Here is a 20,711-nt window from a genome sequence, read left to right as displayed (position 1 = left end):
TTTTAGTAAGTGCCCCTGGTTTATGGTGTTTGATTCGGATTGTAGATTTCCTTTACAGTGTAACTCAAAAGCCTTTGACATCTTCCAATGCTACCTTTATCATGCTGCTGGTTTCTTCCTAGTCTAAGATCCAGCCAATATATCTATCAACCCTACTTATCTTTAGCTTCTACCAAAATGGGCAGGAACTTCCTGGTTGTGACATCAGCTGAGGGAACTGAGGCCAGAGCAGCTTCCCTCCCTTCCCACAATGCTGAGCCCTCAACTCAGCAGCCCACATGATCTTAGGCTGAATCCGCTAGTCATTGTTACTGCTGTACAACACAGATGTGACCATAACCTAAATGATAAAGTCCATGTCAGTTTTACATTCCCACCTCCGTACTAACATGTATTACACTTGGAGTAACCTACACGTACAGATTACACTCTCTTGCATATACATCTATGCGCCGCCACACAGATCTATAATCTACTAAAGTCTTATGACTACTATACAAACTATCTGCTTAGGTGGATGTTTTAGCCAGGCTGTTCGGCAGATGCCACCTCTCTCCCCCTCCTCTCAGGAGAGAGGGGGATGGGGGAGTACAGAGAACGGAGGAGACCAGGTGCATAGACTGCTCTTCTGATCCTATAGCCTTGGAGGTGGTTTGCATAGCAAGTTTATGGATGATATTCTGTGCACACTAGATTATTAAGCTGAGCAGCTGCAGGGGGCGGGGGTGGATTATGTGTGGGAACATAAGAAAAGAGTGTAGACAGAGCAGACATGCTGAAGCCGCTTCCTGTAATCACTAAACAGAAGGAGGAGCTGCCTACATAGCCTTACCCCTTACCTATTCCTGACCCTCAGGTCTACTGTCCTAAGCAACCAAAATGTTACTTAGATAGATAATTAACAGTTTTAATAACGTAATGAACGCATATTGGAAAAACTATTGATTTACCACACGGTGGTCCTCCGGATGGGCTATTCTGGTTGGTCAGATCCTGTTTATTAGTAACCCCATACTCTTAAAGCACCATATTGTATAAAGGTTTGTTGGAACCCAATGGGATTGGCCAAAAAAGGGATTATTTTATGTTGCGCTTCATAAATTTCCCATCTTGTTCCTCGTCCAGGCAGCTCATTTCTGCGCTGTAGTTGAGCCCAATAAACATTCAGCACGTTGTCAGCATTTCATGCCGGTAACGGCCTAACACTCGCCTACTCCGAATGTCTTGGATGTGTCTGACACACTGAACGAACCATGAGAAACCCGATTAAGGAAAGGGGGGGAAAGTTGCCTCCCCTGGAAGAGAAGGAACCTGCGTTCTGCCTGTAGAGAGCCCCATAAATTGAAGGTTTCATTTAGCACATTTCCCAGATGTTTCCTGAGGTTCGTCAGATGTAACATTTACTAGAAAGTTGGACTCCTGGGAAGACTGTTGTTGTGGAGACTGTTGCTACAGACATTCATTCTTGGGAAAGTTTTGGAACAACTTTTGCTCCGGTCTCTACTTGTAATAAATGCGACTTGCACGCACTGAATGGAAAAGAAAACCGGCTGTAGTGGACACTGTGACCCATATTCCGTATTTATCAGTTGTGCCCTCTTTCCCCCCCAAAAAATAATAACATCCAGCAGTGCTTAGAAATTGTTACTAGTCTTTAAAACAGTTGCAGTTTTCGATAACTTTCCATGGCTTTTCCTCTAAGATCTCTGCTTGCTGTACCTTGCATTATACTTAAATCTGTACTGAGCCTATCCTGCACACAGATGTATGACCCATCCGGATACACTGTAACGAGATCTGCAGCTGTGTGAGCAGCGCATTCTCCACATACATTAAGCCCCCTGACTGTAAACAACAAAAATTCGGAATTTCAAGAACAGATCCAGGAATCCTTTCTCAGAATTGCGTAACTTTTATATTATACAACAAACCTATAAGGCGGGAAGTTTCGTAATAGGAAATCATGTTCAGCGTCCCTTTAAGTGAACCTTAAGGGTACACATAATGGTAACTTCTAGCAGCTGCCCTGTCTTTCTATCTCTTGTGTTCATATTTTGGCTGCACCCAATCTTCACTATAAAATATCTGTATTTTGTAATTAGAGGATGATAGCATAGAGATGGGCCATTCACTAGATTGTGGTCTACGGCTATTCCTCCTAACCCCCTTGCACACATGCATGCTCGGACAAGGTGTGTGTTTTTTTTCAGTGGGGAGAGTAAAGATGAAAGTCTGGAGCTCTCAATGTTAAATTCATGAATCTCTGCTTGTTTGTATTGACCTCTGGCTATTCCTTGCCACCCCCATATACACACACGCATGCTTGGACAAAGTACATGTATTTTCAACGGGGAGAGTAAAGCTACTGTTCACACACTCTGTTTTTCAGAAGCAGTTTTTGATGTCGGGGATGGATTGAAAGAGGAGAAACTGCTTCTCTCGATGTTATTTTCTCACACCTTCTCTTGGCATCAAAAACTGCATCTGCAAAGCAGAACATGTGAACGCAGCCTTAGACTCCACCATGCAAGGGCCTGTAAGGAGCACTAATCAATGATAAATCTATCAATCAGTGCTTGATTGCATCAGCCTGATACCCCCCTCCTCCTCTGTGATGATTAGTGATCCATTGATCTTCATCACCAAAAATAAAATCCCGGTTTACGACAATTGTTGTTTTTAGTGGGGGCGAGCTGGGGTTTTGGCGCGCCACATAAAACCTAAAGCAAATTCTGTCCCGATCAGTAACTCTTATTAACTAATAATGTTCCAGCTCTTATTTCAGAATCTGTTTCTTGCACCTTCACGGATCACGTTTTGGATTTGGAGGGAAAACGTAAAACTTGTGCAATTGTGGATTTTTAATTTTTTTTCCTTTAGTAGAAAGGGTTAAAAATAAGAGCCGTGTGTGTCTCTGTTTAATGTTGAGATCTCGGCTGCTCCTCTGTTGGGGAGGACTTTTACTCTGACATGGAGCTCACCAGCCCGTTTTGTGCAGAGCCGAGCGCTTGCCAAGTTTGTGAGGCCCAAGGCTCTGGGGTGGGAGGACGCTGGGCTGTCTCCATGCTCTTTGGCAATGATTAAAGTGAGGTTAGTATTATAAAAAGCCTTTCATTTCATTCCCTTATCCTATATTCTATTTTCTTTTTTTTTGTATTATATCCCAGATGGCAATTTCATATTCTCATCTGCTCTTAATTTAAACCGTGAGACAGCGAAGCGGGATGACTGTCCTGATCTATGGGAGAAGGGAATGAAACGCCGGAGCCGGTGCCCTACCCGTATATATCACGTTTCCAGGGGGCAGATGCAGTATTACTCAAAGCAACGTGACGTCTAATCCACATTCAGCTGATGGCTCCCTCTCCTCTGCCTCCGCACACATGCACACCTGGCTTGGTGTCTTGTATAATATAAAACTATTAGAAGTTTTTCGATCACACGCCCAAGATTCCTTTTCAATACCGTTCAACGGTAATAAAGATGGGTACAACGACGTTGGAGTAAAACTGACCATGCTCGAAATATTCATGTTGGCCGAACTCACTGAATCCTAACCCCTCCCAACTGGACCGTCCCACCAACTTGGGGGGCCTCTCGACTTTCTCTGACAGATAATTTGTAGCAATTTGTTGGCGCGATAAGTGGCCACCACAGCTGTTTGGCCGTATGTTCAACCCCCCCTCCCCCATTCAGAACATATGTATGCTTGGCTGAGCATGCAGGCATATGTGGGTGTTGGAGAGGGATAGCTGCCTGTGGGTTTTTTTTTTTTAAATTCAACTACAATAAAAGCAAGGCTCCTCTTTAGATCACACTTGTAGACATTACCGTCTGATCTCACTCGTCCTACATGTTGTCTTGGGGTGTCCTATCTTTCTCTGATCAGCAAATGCTGGGCATTCGGGTCGTCATGTTGGATTTTTACTTAGCTAATCCATTGTACTAGAGGAATAGAAGTCGCCACCATCATCCTGGCAGTGGCTTCTTCTCCCCTCCTGTTGACGTGCACACTCGGCTGGACGTGGGATGTCTGTAGTGCATGGGCTGCAGTACTGCTGATTTAGGACTTAATGTGGGTGAGAAGATGTACAGAGCTGCTATAATTGGAATCTAGTTGGGTGCTAAGATATGGGATGGATTTTATAATTATGTTAGGAATTTTCTTTAGTACCCTTTGTCTTATATTTGTAGTAAAAACGGAGTATACTTCTATGTGTGATGATCTGTCTCGTGATTTGTGTCTTGTTACCCCACGGGTGGCGCTGCCTTGTATTTACACTGTGTGTGTGTGACAAACTTGAGTCGTAATGACGGACAGATCTGTCCTCTGGTCAAGTATCTGTACGGTGGTTCTTCAGGATGTGGTGCCTATATCTCTGGTCACACACATGAAAAACTGGTGTGCACATAGGCCGGACTGAGGGAACACCAGACCTTAGAATATGGTTGACCAGGAAGTCCACAACATGGTAGATGTTGCTAGTACAGCGCATGATGAGACGGGCATGACGAGGGGTCACTCTGTTTTGCTCCTCTTCCTAGGTTTTCGTTAGTCACTGTTTAATATCTTCGCTGGAGTGTTCCTCTAACTCGATGTGAAGCCTGACATTGGCTATTACTCACAAATGTCAATATGAAGTAGGTGCTAATAGGTGTCTGTCTTCTCTCCGCAGAACCAAGGGGCTTAATGGAGATTACAGAAAAGATCCCCGGGACCGTAGTCGCAGCCCAATAGAACGAGCAGCCGCTCCAACAATGGGGTTACATGCAAGTCATTTGTATGCCTCCATTCCACCTGTCAGTATGGATCAGCCTCTGGCACTCACCAAAAACAGCGACCTGTCCAGGAGTTTGGGAATGACTCCCAGCATGAGCCCCGTGGAACGACAGCAGGTAAGAAAACTAGTTCTGAACTCTCATATTCTGTACATTCTCCCGTTTATGTGACATATTTGGTTTTAGTCTTTGGGTTCTGTAACTAGTAAGGACTCCTTCCTGCTGGAACCTCTGGACCTTACCTGTGGAAGGACAACCCATTGATTTAGGATTGGCTCCTGCGCTACCGATCCTAAAAAAGGGAAATTGTTATTACTTGGGTTGTAACCTGGTTGAGAAGGAGGGAGGAGGGGTTAGTGCCTGGTTCACTCACTGTGCAGCTACTCACCGCGCCATGACTGGCCATAGACGTCTGTGGGGACCATTGGTGCGGCCAATTAGTTTGTGCACCTTAGTTACAATGTAACTTCTATTACCTGTCTTCAGTTATGAAGATGGGTCTCTCTCTCCTCCTGTTAAAGGGGCTGTCCAGTGGAATGAGATTATTTAAAGAGCCTAGATGGCCAGCCATTGGCTAATTGGCTTAGCTGTACTTCCTGTGTTTCAAGATGGAGCAGGAAGTAAGGGCGGTACCAGGAAGACTGATTTGTTGATCAGTAGTAACTTTTTATCCCCCTATGCCACCTCGAGGAGGAGAAGGCGGGGGGGGGGGGGGGCTGTGGACACTCCGACCCAGTGCATTTACTATAGCTTGCATGAGGCTACAGCAAATACCCGATAAATTGTGTACCCAGTACAGCAAGAGGTTGGCGCCTCTTAGTATATTGGGCAGATTGTTGGCCTAGTGAAAAGGAGTATCACAACAGTTTTTGACTTGATGACTTCCCCTTTAAACTCCCAGACAATTCCTGACCCTACCGTACACTGAGACCAGGGTCTTCCAGGCACATTTTCCATTGCGAAATCAGTATTTGGAGCGTGCGCCTGAGATGTTTTTGCTGAATTGTTTTCCTTCTCGTGTAAGGCGTGCAGTGAAATGGACTTGGCATTTTAGGGATTAGGGGGCTATATTTAGCTTGTACTATTAAGCAGAGAAAACAATCCCGGTATGTTTTCTGATTAAATCACATTTCTATTAAAGAAAGTTGGGATTACAGTAAGCGCTGGCCGTCTATCAGGAAACGTGTTCTGTGGATCACGGCCATGGTACAGTCTTACCAAATGTGGTCCTAATCTTCCTATAGTTCTCGGTGTTCTGTTCTGTAATGCAGAGGAGCGTCTTGTAGTGCAATCGAGTACTTAAAGACTCCTTATGTACAGTTCTATTTACTCCTTCTCTATAACTGTAGAGACTGGTGATGTTCCTATCATAGTATGCTAGTAGATAAGAAGAAAAGACGAGTCCAACCTATAGAAATGCTGAGGTGTCTGTCTATTTTAGTGACGAGTGGTTGATATAAATTCTTTTTTTCTTCTCTCTCTCTTCGCCCTAGAATCGACCCTCGGTGATCACATGTGCTCCAGCAAGCAACCGTAATTGCAACCTCTCTCACTGCCCAGTTGCCCATAGCGGTTGCGTTTCGGCTCTGCCGCCCAACTTTAGGCGACCATCAAACAGTAAGTTATTTTATGTCATCATGTCCTTGGTCTTGCAAACCGTTTCTCACAATTATGTTGATGCCATCAGCCATTAAAAACTGGCGCTTCTTCCTTCTCAAGTTGGCTGTGAGAATTTTGATAGTTTTTTTTTTTGGAAATATGAAGAATCTCTTATTGGTGGGAGGTCGTTACCAGATTCTGATTAGCCCATCAGCTTTGGAGTTGCACCAGTAGTTCGGACTTACTTAGAGCCAAATGCTTCCACCTCTGTACCCTAGTGGAAGTTTAGGAGGGATGCAGTCAAAATTAGGGACAACCTGTTTAACTAAATTCCTAAAAGCAAGATTTATTAAGATTTCATAAGTGAAAACTCTTTAATGGAGCAAATTTGATGCAAATTTGGGGGACTGGAACGAAGGAGGTAGTCTTTGGAAAGAGCATCCAGACGATATATTATCTATACTAACAATCTTCTAAGTGGTCTCTAGTGGAGGTCTCATTGGACTTGTAACCCATTATGTCTTAGGAGATTCTTTTATGTGATACTTCAGTAGTTAAAAGTGGAACTGCTACATTGGTGTTGACACCTCTTGTTTTCTCCCTCCAGCTACGACTGCTTGCGACCCTGTGGTAGAAGAACATTTTCGCCGGAGCCTCGGCAAGAATTACAAAGAACCCGAGCCAGTAGCAAACTCTGTGTCCATCACTGGCTCGGTGGATGATCACTTTGCCAAGGCGCTCGGAGACACCTGGCTCCAGATCAAAGCCGCTAAGGATGGGGTGTCCAGCAGCCCCGAATCTGCGTCTCGAAGAGGCCAATCTTCTCCTTCTTCTCACATGGTCAACCATAATCACTCCCCGTCTGTACTGTCATAGAGTGAATCTCTATGAGATCAGGAGCAGCTGCTTTCACTGGGCTTTCAGAGAAAAAAAATGCTAAAGATTAGTGTCAGGGGAAGGGGAGTTATTGTTTCTTTTGTGTTTCTTGCTTGGCACAAAGCGGATGCCTCTAAAAACATTCTAGCAGGAACCATTGTCCTATTGCATTGTAATGTAGCAACCTAATTTCCTGCCACTGTTACCAAAGAACCTCGAATGCAAGCCTGCTACCCACTCATCACACCAATTGGTTGATCCAAATGCTTTTTCTGCTTACCAGCTAGTAGAACTAGTGCGCTTTGTGCCTTTTTTTACTTATGTTCTCTCTTTTTCTCCCTCTTGAGTTATATCTTTATGTATATACTTGAAAAGAACTGTCATGTCTGATTTGCACTATGGAGAGAGGATCAAGACTTCTTGTGAGATGCTGATATTTAGAGGGCAATTGCTCCGATGTATTGATTTGTGTCACGTGTCCATGCAGACCTTTTGTGGATCAACCCAATAGATGCCTAAATTTTAATATTAGTTCTGACAATATGGGGGCATTCCGCATGGTCTACCCAACGGCAAAAGATTTGAATCCAGAACGTCTTATCTTTTGTTGTCCTTGGAGATGAAAACAGGTTTCTGGTTATGATGTCCCCATCTTACTATTGGTTTCTTCCACCACCCGAAACTTATAGATGATGTTCTAAGCATTTGATGTCGTGCATGGCCATCTCCAGGGCTACACCGACCTTGTTTTGGATTGGGCAAATAAAACAAAAATGGCCTCCACGACGATCCTGTGTAGGTGCAGCCAATCGGATGCAACGGGTTCCAAGTTCATTGTTGCGAGATATCCAAATTCTTGGCTTTAATCCCAGAACGTCTGCATGAACCGAGTATATAACAGGTCAACTTCTAGAAAGACTCGGTAGGTCTGGAAACGGAGCGTATAGGTCCGACTTTTCTCGTCTTTTGCACCCGGGCTGCAAGTCTTTGAGAAGTCCGACACCAGGAGTCTGCGGTATTTTTTTTTCTGGCACAGAGGTCCGAAAGAGTAATAGTGCATTGCGTGCATTCTTCACGATAAAATAGCTGGTAACTATTAATTTCAAGACAAGATCAGAATACTTATTATTCTCCTCAGATTTAGTTTATTTTTATCAGTCCTCTGACATACTTACTGCTGGTACAGTTGTACTCATGTGATATTTTATTTGCGGTAACCAGCTCGAGCCTCCGGACAGGCGTTGGTAAATCGATTTAATTAATTCTGATAATGTGTGGTACAGGATGCTGTGTGTCTATGGTAAGCGATTGCTACGGTTGCTTTTGTTTCGTGTTTTTGTCTTTTTCCAGTTTGACAGCCAAACATTAGACTATGATGAACCCCCCCCCCCCCAACCTCCCAACCTCCGTATTTCCCCCCGCCCCCCCTCCAACCCAATATCCTCTAAATCTAACCTGTTGAATTGATGCTTCTGGAGTGAGTTTAAAGTTTTGTGCAAGTTTGCGCCACATTTATTTACATTCCTATTCTATGATGAAAGCAGATTTATCTCGCTAGCTGTAAAATTGCTCCGATTCCCCCCCAAAAAACTAACTTTTACTCACCCCCCCCCATTTATTTTTACATCCATACATTCCAGCCTCCCAGTGATAACATCCAGACTCTCCGTATAGAAGTATATATTTTATATACACTCCTATTACTGTGTTGTCGCCACATTGGTAGAGAAGTTTTAGTTACGTCGGCCCCTTCCCTCGCCCCAAGCTGCTCCGTGTAATTCAATCCATACGATATTGTCACCATGCGGGGTGACATCCATTCAATATCATCCCGAATTCAGACATTTCACTGCTATGTTATTGGGTAGTCAAAGCTTTAGCGTCTGCCATTCAATGTAGAAAGAAACAAAAAAAAAACAAACAAAAATAATTAAAAAAAAAACACAAACTTTTAAATGAACACTTTTTTTTATATAGGTAACTTTAAGACCATCGTTACGCTGTGCGTAAAGAATGTACAGAAAAATTTGTAGGTATTTTTTTGAAGAACAATTAATTTGTTAATGATATGTAGCTATTTAATTTGCCCTTTTCTTTAATTGTAATCATACCGTTTAGTTTTTTTTTTTTTCCTTTTGGTTGTTTGGAATAAAAAAAAAAGTTGATCTTTTTGTTTTTTCTCCTGGTTTAGATGTGTCTGTAATACAGTGATGTGCAGGTACACTTGTATTGTATAGAAACGCTGCAGTAATATTGGATAGCCACTAGAATGTTGTTGCTCCCGTCTACTGAGTGATACGGAGGTGGACTCTGCGCAAGTGAACGCATTGCTGTTTGTTATCCTGGACTTGTGTTTCCGCAAAAAAAAAAAAAAAAAAAAAGTTGAAGTTTGTTCTTTTGGAAAAGCAAAAAATTGGATTTTTTTTTTTTTTTCGGGAACATCCTGGAAATGAAGGCAATTGGGTCACCGCAGCCATGCGGAAAATGTGACTCTCATCATAACAATCTCATATTTGTGTGTATGTATATATTATATATTTGAGGGAGGGGTTTTGGTATCTCACGTGACTCTGTTGCCCTATCTGAGATAGGCGCGTTGTATGCAGCACAGGCGCTCAGACCTATACACTTAAATAAACAGAAGCACTCAGCTGATAAACTGTTATTGTGTTGTTTTGTTTAACCCGTAACCTGTTGTACGGCCGCGTCCGGGTCTCTGTCCGATTCGGCGGCACGTTGTGTCAACCGGTCTGGTATTAACCATTGGTTATGTATTCTGTAATGTCGCTGGTTCTAATACACGTCCAGCTTGAAGGCTAGAACTGAGAGACCCTGTTGTTCTTGAGATTGGGATGACGTAATTTTACTAGATATCAGACTACTGAGAGCAGGTTGTCCACATCACTCATTGGACGTTACAAAATCATAAATTCTCGATTTGTCTCCCAGGATTAATAGAGGCGGCCATTTTGAATTTGTTAGATGATCGATCCCAAAAGTACTGACATCACTAAGATGTGAATATCGTCACAAAAAAAAAAGAAAAGGGGGCGGAACAAAATAAATTTGGGCTGAAAGATCAAGTGTACTTGAAACCAGCGATAAGACAAATGAAATGAACTAAAATGTCTGCGTCACCAGAATGGAACAATCCACAGGACAATTTTCCTGACATTTCCATGTTTGTAAATCTGTAATATAGCGTTCTGTTTTGGCCTTGTTTCGTCTGGTAACTGAGGGAAAAAAAAAGTTTGGCAGGCCATCTTTTTTTTTTTTTTTTTTGTACTTTAAAAGTAGCCTTAAAGAACAATAAAGTGCTCTTAAACCGCAGCGTGCGTGTGTGTGGAGGTTTTTTTACTGTCATTTCTGTCTGCTGCTTTCTCCAGGAAATGTCATAACTTCAACACCGCCCAGCCGATCGCTGGGTACATAGACACTCGATCCCGTAGTGTGGAGAGAGGTGGTCCTAATATTCTTCCGAAACCTGGTACTGAGCAGAGGATTCAGCCTCATTTAAAGGGGCTGTCCTGATGGCTATACGCATTCTTCCTCTCTAAGGGTACCATAGAGATTGCAGCTTCATCAAATGGGGAGTACGGGCATCCGTTTTTTTTTTCCAAAATTATTTTTACATAGTTTTGACTCTGGGGGTCTGAAAGCTGTAGCCCCAGATTATTACATATGCTGTGGCTATAGTGGGATAATCCCTATATACAGGTTTACCTAACTAGTGATATTTGGCCACCCACAAATGATAAATATTTCATATCAAGGACACCTCCCCGCAAATTATTAAAATTGGGACCTCGAGTTTCCCATTACCCCTTTCACTTGAGTGTGCGTTACACAAGTTCCTTCAGGGTTGGTCAGTGAAACAGCTGACAAATTATTAGTTTTTTTTCTCACACGTTTTGAGCAGTTTTTATTGCATTACTGATGACTGGTCTTTTTTCTGTGACTAAGATGACTCGCATTTCTCACCGATCCTTTGAGTTTAGTGCGTTTTAGATAAGTCCCTATAGATTTGTATTGAGCGCTTTTCACGTAGGACTCGTGGCATTAATGCATGCTACCAGTTTCTCACACGTTAGGAAAAATTGCAACCCATTGGTCAGTCCTACATGTGAAAATGCTCTTGCTAGAGGGGTCTAACTGTACGACCTCATTGAGGGGGGAGATTGAATGGAGCCGAGGTTGATCAGTGCCACCAAGTTCAATGTTTACAGAACTGACCAAGTCCACTGATCAGAGCTTCATTTTCAGTCCCATTAAGTCTCGCTATTTAGTGTTCCTTAGGACTAATATACACGACCATAAGTGGCCACAAAAACGCCATCTAGATCAAGGCTGCCATTGGGGGTCATTTATCTTAGAGTTACATGGTTGAGGCCTATACTACTACTCATGTTTCCCATACTCGGGACACTTCAGTGCTCATAATACAGCGTTAGCAGAAATTACATCAAAATGAGTCTTTAAAATGATTCTCAAAGGCCAATTCAGAGGGAACAATCCCAGGTCTATTTATAACCCCCTCACAAATTCAGCATTTCTTTCGGGTGGTTTATTTATAACATTCCCAACAAAACCTCCTTTCACGTGGCCTCTGAACATGGTAAAATATCTCTCTGAGCCTCTGTGACGTGGGATTGTAACAAAGGTCTATTCATTGTCCTTCATTTATTAATATTCTGCCATTCACTGTACAATGTGTATGACTAACCTCACACAAAATACTTCACATCCTACTCCGAGAACGGCGCTTCACTGTGTTATTGTGAACCTCGAGTACGGTGCCCACGTCACACTTCAGCACCGGTGGCTTCATTACAGAAACTCTAAATCATCTCATTCCTGGTGATGGAGGTTCTCTCACCACTTCCACCAACACAGGCAGCGCGAGGAGGGAGAGGCAGTATGACGGCCTGTAAAGCTACAGCACAGGGGCTCCAGTTATTCTCCTATTTCAGGCTCATTAGCATAATTATAAAAATGATTATAGAAGAAAAATATCAGAACATTACTACAGTCACGGTGCCTGGATCGATGAGGAAGTGCCCCCTAGGTTTATCATTACAAAGTTTATATGGTTAAAAAAGACACATGTCCATGAAGTTCAACCAAGGGTCATTCTTGATTTTGTAGATTTTCTTTAAAGGGAACAATTCATAATATTATAATTTGTTTTTCATGACGGTGACAATCTTTTGAATATTGTATTTAAATGACCAGCAAGGAGTCACAGGGGCGGCTACCTCACTCGAACTTATCAATCATTGGTTGGAGGGGTGCCGAGGTCATCCTGTGTCACAGGAAGTCCTGACCCCTTCTACCAGGGGTCATGTGACCTGCAGCTAGCGACAAACTTTACCACTAAAATGCTCGAGTGCTCGTTACTCAGGTCGAACTTTTCCCGATGCTTGAATCGAATAACGAACCCCATTGAAGTCAATGGGAGACTCAAGCATTTTTCACTAAAAGAACACATTGCAGATGTTTGCACTGAAAGAACACATTGCATCTGTTCCGTACATCTGCAGTGTGTTCTTCACACATATTGTTCTTCATACACTATTGTGAAGACACCGTTCGGCGCTCGTGTCTTCGGATAAGTTAGCAGATGTACGGAACATCTTCACTGTGTTCTTTCAATGTGCTCTTCACTTAAATGATCCTGTGTTCACTGTTTTCATTGTATTCTTCATTGTGTTTCGTTAACTAAATGCTCGTTATCAAGCCGGCGAGATACTCGTCCCAGCGACGAGCCGTTTTGAGTACCCTAATACTCGAACGAACATCAAGCTCTGTAGTCTTATACAAAATCTTAACAGGGTGAGCATAAGTAAACCCCTTTAAGGCTTCCATGTAGTTGGTTGCTTTTGGCAAAATTAGGGACTGTGTGTTTCTTTTAGTAGTTTCATAAATCTTCCCCAATATAGAGTTCTTCATAAACCCTTCATAACAACTGAATCTTTGTGCAGTCACAAACAGAAGACGTAATCTTGACACTTAGGATTTAGACTTCCTGGAAGAGTAATCGCGAGTAAGAAAACTATTTTATTGTGAAAAAGTGGCCCCCAACCACTGCACTTCACCCTCACAAAGCTGCGCACTGTGCTCCGAATAACCCGCCGGAGCTGTGTGGGTGTTTATGACAGATCTTCTAAATATGAGCGCTAGTAGAAAAGGTCACTTTCTTGGAGCTCGCTCCCGAAAGCTGGAGGCCAAGCCATGCCCATACACGACCGGTCCTAATTTATGCAAATACTGGTTTTGTTTCCTGCCACTAGCCAAGGCTCTCCAGCATAGGCCATGCTCCGGGATGGAGTTCTAAATTCTTAGAATCACTTGTACTACTGTATTGGTCTACGCAAATTTTATTGAAACCTTAGAGACCATAAGAAGGGCCTGATCATTGTGATTTGGGACACTTAAAGGATGTCTGCCATGTCCAGTATTAGACGCCCGCTTCTTTATGCACTAATAAAACGGTTTTTAGTGTATAAAGAAAGGGCAAATTTGTAAATGATCCGGAGGCGCCTGTCGCTTGAGCAGGGGCGTCGCTAGGTCAAAAGATTCGGGGCTCGTGCCCCGGATCAGCAGGTCACCGGTCCCGCTGTCCAGGGAGAGGTTTCCAGTCATCTTTCTCGGTGTCATCAGGACACAGATAGAGATGGGTAGAGTAATGGTGCACGGAGCTGTCAGCTCCCCGCAGCACTACACTGAGCAGGACATCATTATGTGACTACATCGCGTCTCCTGCTTTATGCAGCTCAACACAGCAGCCGGGAGCAGGAGACGCCATGTGATGACGTCACCGCCGATCGTCCTGCACAGAAGACAAAGGTGAGTATTAGTGATTTTTTTTTTGTTTATTAGTTAACAGTGTGGGCATTACTTTATAAAGGGCATTACTGTGAACAAGGGGCATTATGTGGACTGGGGGCATTACTTTATATGGGGCATTATGTGGACTGGGGGCATTAAAGTGAACAGGGGGCATTATGTGAACTGGAGGCATTACTTTATAAGCGGGAATTATTATGGACTAGGAACATTACTTTATAAAGGGAGCATTTCTATATAAAGGGGGTATTACAGTGGACTGGGTGCATTACTTTATTAGGGGAGCATTTCTATATAGACGGGGCATTATTGGACTGGGTGGCATTAATGTAGAGTGCGGGTAACACTGTAGCCTGCAGGGAATTACTGTGGGCATTTTACGTTGACTGTGGGCAATAAACCTGGAATTACTGAGGAGTTTGGGGGCATCACTAAGGAATGTGGACTAAGGAATAAGGCACTTTTAGGTAGGGGTTCCTTTCAGTGGGCAGTGATAGGACAGGAGCCTCAATCGGGGAAGGGGATTATTAGGAAAGAGAAACCAATTTGGGAGGGGGCCACAATTATGGGGCGTAAAGTGTAGGGTCTTTGAGGGGGCATTTGTTAGTGTTAGGAGTCACAGTGAGAGGGAATTAGTGGGGTATTCAAGAATTAAGTGGGTGGCATTAAAGCACATAGGCCCCATCTATGTAACATTTATTGGGTTGGTGGCACAATGGGTGTCATTATTAAATGCAAGTGACCCAAGAGAGAGGGATAATGTAATGTATGGGACCATATACTAGGACAGGTAATTAGACGGTTCATTATAAAATGTGGCTAATGTACAGTGTCTAAAAGTGAATGTGGAGTTAAAAAGGACCTGTCACCAGATTTTAACCCCCCTGACTAACAATGCCTGCTGATAAAGGGTTACAAGTCCTCTTCATATCACCAAAAATTACCTGCCAGTGGGTCCCTGTACCATAATTACAGTCATGTTTCTGATATGCAAATGAGCTTTTCTGACTCATCTGTGGCAGCCTGAGAGAGAAGAGTCAGAGATACCAGTAAGCCACGCCCCATGAGCAGGACACGCCCCCTTCGATGCCAGATAATATAATATATAAGGTGATTTATGTGGATGTAAGACAAACAGTTTTTAGCTAAAAAAAAAAAGGGCGTCAGTCAGTTATTAGCGCTCTATAGGAACCTGTCACTCGCAGTATATGTGCAAATGTGCTGACAGGTTCCCTTTAATGCTCGTGGGTCATTACTCAGGACAGTATACTGCCACAATGTCCCACATTATAAATTGTTGGGGCCACACTGAGGGGGGGGGGGGGTATTATACCGCTCAGGTATTGTAAAGAGGGCTTTTTACAGTGTAGGGCCTGGAATGGAGGGGATTTTACTATGAAGCATTATTTGTATACTGACACTGGTGCTTACAAATACTGTAACAGAGTTTTAGGGGCAGCAGCTGAATGACACTGGGGGGGGGGAGAGATGTAGGGACAAGAGGAAACTGAATAACATAGGATGTGTTTGTGGTAAGCCACACAGGTACGACCCATTGCTGAAAGAGGAGACCTGGTGATGCCGAGCCTAATGCAGAAGATAGAGAACAGGTACAATGCGAGGACATGTCACCCGCGTTCAGTGAATGGAATAGGTAGGGATTTCGCCTGTGTTCCCTGTAACTGTATAGGTGCAGTTATTGTTGGTGCAAGAACATTTAAGGGGGTTATGCACAGGAGTGGACAGTCCAGAAAATTTGGTACATATACATTGGGCCCTGTGTCCCGGATCTTTTGCTCCCCTAGCAACGCCCCTGCGCCTGAGCACCTCTGGGCTTCCCCAGGTTTTAATATATTCAACCCCTTGCTCCTGGCCTAGGATCTAGGAGCGCACGCCCCGGCTCTCTCCACACCCAGCTCTCTCGTTACCAGCCGGCTCCGACACCAGTTTGTGGATCTAGGAGGTAGAATTACAGCAAGGGGGGGCCCGGATAAATTAAAACCTGGGGAGAGGCGCTCAGGCGACAGGCTCCTACAGCTCATTTACATATTTTTTTAAAGTTATTTTGTGAACTAATATGCCCTTTCGTCATGCACTAATTGGAACAGTGTTTAGTGTATGAAGAAGAGGGCATCTAATACTGGACATCTACTGTCAGTCAAACTTATGGTAGATGTCCTTTAAAGGAACGCTCCAGTCACAGCTGATTCATTGAATTTTACCTTGTGCAGGGCCTGAAGGGAGGAGCAGGACGCCAGGTTCTAATGCGCCTGAATTAGCCTTCCTTTAACCACCCACTGTGTGCTGAAACTTCCTCTACTGTTGTCAGATTGAAGCAGGCAAAGGTTGGGGGGAAGTGCTCCTGGACAGTGTAACAGCCTGTGAAGCTACAGCACGGATGGGGCTCTGGTAACACCCCCAGGAGCCCTTCAGCCTCATTAGCATAACAATAAACACAGATTTTTAGAAGGAAGGGGGTCATGGATAACACATATAAGAAGATTACTACAGTCCCTGTGTCTGGATCTATGAGTAAGTGTCCCTGGTTTATCTGCTGGATTTTTATGGCAGATTTCCTTTAAGTTGAATTTGTATGCAAGTTGGAACTTTTGGGTTGTCATGGGAACAATAGTTACCAATAAAGTTTCTTTGCAGTTGACTACTCCTACAGTTGATAATTTAGATACGGATAAAGTTCAGTAAATTACCAGTATCCAGGGAGTTGTGCGGGCAGGGATCTCCACTTGTGTCCAGCACTGCCTGTTCTTCTCTATAGATCTCTCTGCGATTCCATTGGTCCAGAACTCTGAACCAATTACAATTGATTCAAGCTAGAATTACCCTTTGGAGGTGGAAACCCAAATAATAATAACAAAAAAAGTGACTTGTACTCGGATGAAGTTTATTGAGCTGAAACACATTTGCTGGTTGACAATGACACAGGACATGTCACGGATAATGGGACATACAGACAGAACCAGGTGTGGCCGGAGGGTTTGTATGTTCCTGTGTCTGCTGGTGACACACAATGGCTGGTGAACTCCCATGAAGTTATGTCTCAGTGGAGTTTTCTTTTTATATTTATTTGCATTATTGTTAGTTTTAGATTTCCTTTAAGTATTATACTGCAAAAGAAAATTATGACTGCGATTGGGTTGTATTGGCCATTAATAGTACTGGGTAGCTTCCAGCAGAGTGAATGTCTGTGATTATTAGTGAATTTGGTCCTATAATAGTAAATATTTACTTGGATATATATTTAAATAAAGCACAAGGGCTCCAGGAGGTGTCACCACAGCCCCTCCCGTTTCCCGCTCCTCCCTATGCACGCTCCGCCTCCCCAATCTCATGGCAGCACAGTTGATACGCAAGATTTCAGTGGGCAGGGGAATGGGGAGAGTGTAGAGGCAGCAGAGAGAAGGTGGAAACCAGAGGGGCTATGGTGATGCCCCCCGGAGCCCTTGCGCTTGATTTAAATAAATATCCAAAGTTAAGTTTTACTAAGATTACGGGACCAAATTCACTAATAAATCACAGGCCTATTCCCACCCTGCTGGGAGCTACCCAGTACTGTAATGGTGAGTAGAGCTCCATCGTGGTGATACATTTCCTTTAAAGGTTGTGTCAGCGAAGCCGATCCATCTGGATAGGTCGTAATTTACATCCAATTACCCAAGGAAACTGACCGCCTGTGCCAGGGATCCCACTGATGAAAACTAGGAACAAAACTTTTTTTTGCTGCTTAACAACAAGTTCTAGACGACGTCTCCTCATCCCTCGTCCCAAATTAGCCATAAACAAAACATAGTTTTTTGGCAATAAAAATTAAAAAAAAGTTTTCATTTTGGGTTTTTTAAACAACTAAACTTGTATAAACTTGAAGTTAACACGTAACAGAGCCAAAGTTGGATATTAGGGATTCACTCAGGCGTATACTTAGGGTGGGGGCCTCTAATATTGCAATCTCTCATAGAGCACAATGTGACTGTGGGAGAGGTGTAACCCTAGGTGCTGGCACCAATAGGATTACACAGGACACAATTAAAGGGGTTACACCAATTTTGCACATTAGTGATTGGTGATCACAAACTGATCAGTAGGGTCTGATTGTTGGGACCACCCAACTATTCAAGAGAATGCGATCAACTAAAAAGATGGATACATGCTCGACCTGCCGTTCCATTCAATAGTATGGAAAGACAAAGCTCGGATATTTCCAGCCCATAGACACAGTAATTGGGGGTGCAGGGGATACCAGGGCGCTGTGCTCAGAAAATTCCAACACCTTCATACAGTGGAATGGAACAGCAGGACACTCGAAAAGTGTCAGGGCTTGTAAAACTCTACACAAAGTAGATGACCCGCTAGTTTCAGGGGACGGACTGGGCAGTGTGTGGGCGGGGCCAGTGTTCAATCTTAGAAACTGTAAAATTGGTATGTATGAGATAATATCTCTGCCACCCCATAAGCTTCAACAATAACTCTTGTCCATGGAAAATATATGTAACAGCAGATAAACGCTGGACAGAACAGATCAATACTTTATAGGCGATATATGACTCCCTATAGGCGATATATGACTCCCTATAGGCGATATATGACTCTCTATAGAAGATATATGTCTCTCTATAGAAGATATATGACTCTCTATAGAAGATATATGACTCTCTATAGACGATATATGACTCTCTATAGACGATATATGACTCTCTATAGACGATATATGACTCCCTATAGGCGATATATAACTCTCTATAGAAGACATATGACTCTCTATAGACGACATATGACTCTCTATAGACGACATATGACTCTCTATAGACGATATATGACTCTATAGACGATATATGACTCTCTATAGACGATATATGACTCTCTATAGACGATATATGACTCTCTATAGACGATATATGACTCTATAGACGATATATGACTCTCTATAGACGATATATGACTCTCTATAGACGATATATGACTCTCTATAGGTGATATATGACTCTCTATAGGTGATATATGACTCTCTATAGGTGATATATGACTCTGTCTAGAGGATATGTGACTCTGTCTAGAGGATGTATGACTTTTGTCGGGTGATATATGATGTATGACTGTTGTTTCAAAAATCCTATTAAAGGGGTTGTCCAGGATTATACAAAAATGGCTTATATGACTTGGGGGCTATAAAAACAATAAACCACTCATACTCACCTCCTAATCCACAAAGCTGGCGTCATTGCTGGGACTCTGTATACAGAGGCAGGCAATGCCGTCCCCACCACAGCTGCTCGCCTGCTACAGTATGAAACTCCTGCTGTAGCAGACACGCAGTTGCTGTTGAGATGACATCGATGGCCTCTGTATACAAACAGATACCCAGCAGTGACGGCAGCTCCGCGGATGAACAGAAGCGTCGGAGGAGGTGAGTATGAGTGGTTTATTTTTTTTTTTAGGGACCCCCCCAAACAATATACACCATTTTTTTAAATTCCGGGCAACCCCTTTAATAAAAAGCTTAATAATAAGTGCTTAGAAGTGACTGATAGGCAAGTACCAGGGAATTACATTCATGCATATCACTGGCATAGACTTGCTTTGTATGTATACTTTGTTTCCTATAGGAGCTCTGGAGTTTTTAGATATTTTTATGTATATATATATATGTTTTTAGTATATGTACAAGGAGATGATGAAATGAAAATACAGTTTTGATTTCATTTAAAGTTTTGTCCGACATTGCAATTAGGATTATTCTCCCCCTGACCCGGAGAATTCCTTTCTTACATTCTGGAAGCTATAGTTAGTTTGAGGCAAATACAAAAGTAAATCTGATCTGTTATACAATAAAAATGTAAAAGGAAAGTCAAAGAAACAAGTAACCGCGTTATGATTGGATAGTTATGTGCATGTTCTCCATATTAGCAGGGTGGGTGGCGACGTCTCCCCTCCCGGATCTCTGCAGTTAGATCACTTCGTCATCGCTCATGTCCCAGATCTGGGGAGAGATTAATAATCAGGATTACTGATGTTTTATGAAAAGACAATGATCACAGTATCACTGATAGAACACTACAGAAGCTTTGAAGAGAATACTTGTTGCTCATGTTTTATTTTTTTAAGGGGCCATATTGTAATACTAAATAATATAAAAAAAATTTAAATATATTATTCTTCGATTTTCTTCTAATTGCTTGCAAGATTCTCACTGTACATTTTTAAGGTCCATTGTCTGTATGTGAAGGAGGGAGCGCCAATCTTACCCGAGTGGCTGTTAAAGAAAACCTACCATTTGATTTGATGCATTATGAAGCAAACATACCTTGAGAATGCTGTAGCTACACTGATGCAGGATCATATCTTGGTTAATCCCTGAGCGGAGTGGTTTTGCTGATAAAACAGATATAACATTATGATAATGGAGCTCTGGATGATGGATGATGCAATCACGCTTCTCCCTGCCAGACAGAATAATCAATTGCTGCACCATCCCCCAGCTACTGTTTATGAGTGAACCAGCTCAGGTTGATTAGTCATGTCTTGACAAACCTTCATTTGTAATTACAAGCTCCAGTTTCCAATGTGTTTTTGTCAGCCAGCCTGACCCAGCTTTCCCA

General features: G+C 42.9%; 2 protein-coding genes across 9 annotated transcripts in view; one reads left to right on the top strand and one right to left on the bottom strand.

The window, feature by feature from the left end:
- The window catches only part of VGLL4 (vestigial like family member 4), a 59,651-nt gene extending 49,302 nt beyond the window's left edge, over positions 1–10,349 (top strand). For all 3 annotated transcript variants that reach the window (XM_072128697.1, XM_072128695.1, XM_072128696.1), the window contains 3 exons: positions 4,677–4,896; positions 6,273–6,396; positions 6,986–10,349. In XM_072128697.1, the coding sequence (XP_071984798.1) occupies positions 4,677–4,896; positions 6,273–6,396; positions 6,986–7,254 (613 nt within the window). In that variant the 3' untranslated portion in view covers positions 7,255–10,349. The remainder of the gene's footprint in view (positions 1–4,676; positions 4,897–6,272; positions 6,397–6,985) is intronic.
- Positions 10,350–16,981: 6,632 nt separating this feature from the next.
- Positions 16,982–20,711, bottom strand: part of ATG7 (autophagy related 7) — a 151,934-nt gene continuing 148,204 nt past the window's right edge. For all 6 annotated transcript variants that reach the window (XM_072129026.1, XM_072129023.1, XM_072129028.1 and 3 more), the window contains one exon: positions 16,982–20,092. In XM_072129026.1, the coding sequence (XP_071985127.1) occupies positions 20,060–20,092 (33 nt within the window). In that variant the 3' untranslated portion in view covers positions 16,982–20,059. The remainder of the gene's footprint in view (positions 20,093–20,711) is intronic.

This window comes from Engystomops pustulosus, chromosome 10 (genome assembly GCF_040894005.1).
Source record: "Engystomops pustulosus chromosome 10, aEngPut4.maternal, whole genome shotgun sequence".
In the NCBI taxonomy this organism is placed as follows: Eukaryota; Metazoa; Chordata; class Amphibia; order Anura; family Leptodactylidae; genus Engystomops; species Engystomops pustulosus.
Note: the sequence above shows the minus strand (reverse complement) of the source record. Positions and strands in the feature narration are given on the sequence as shown.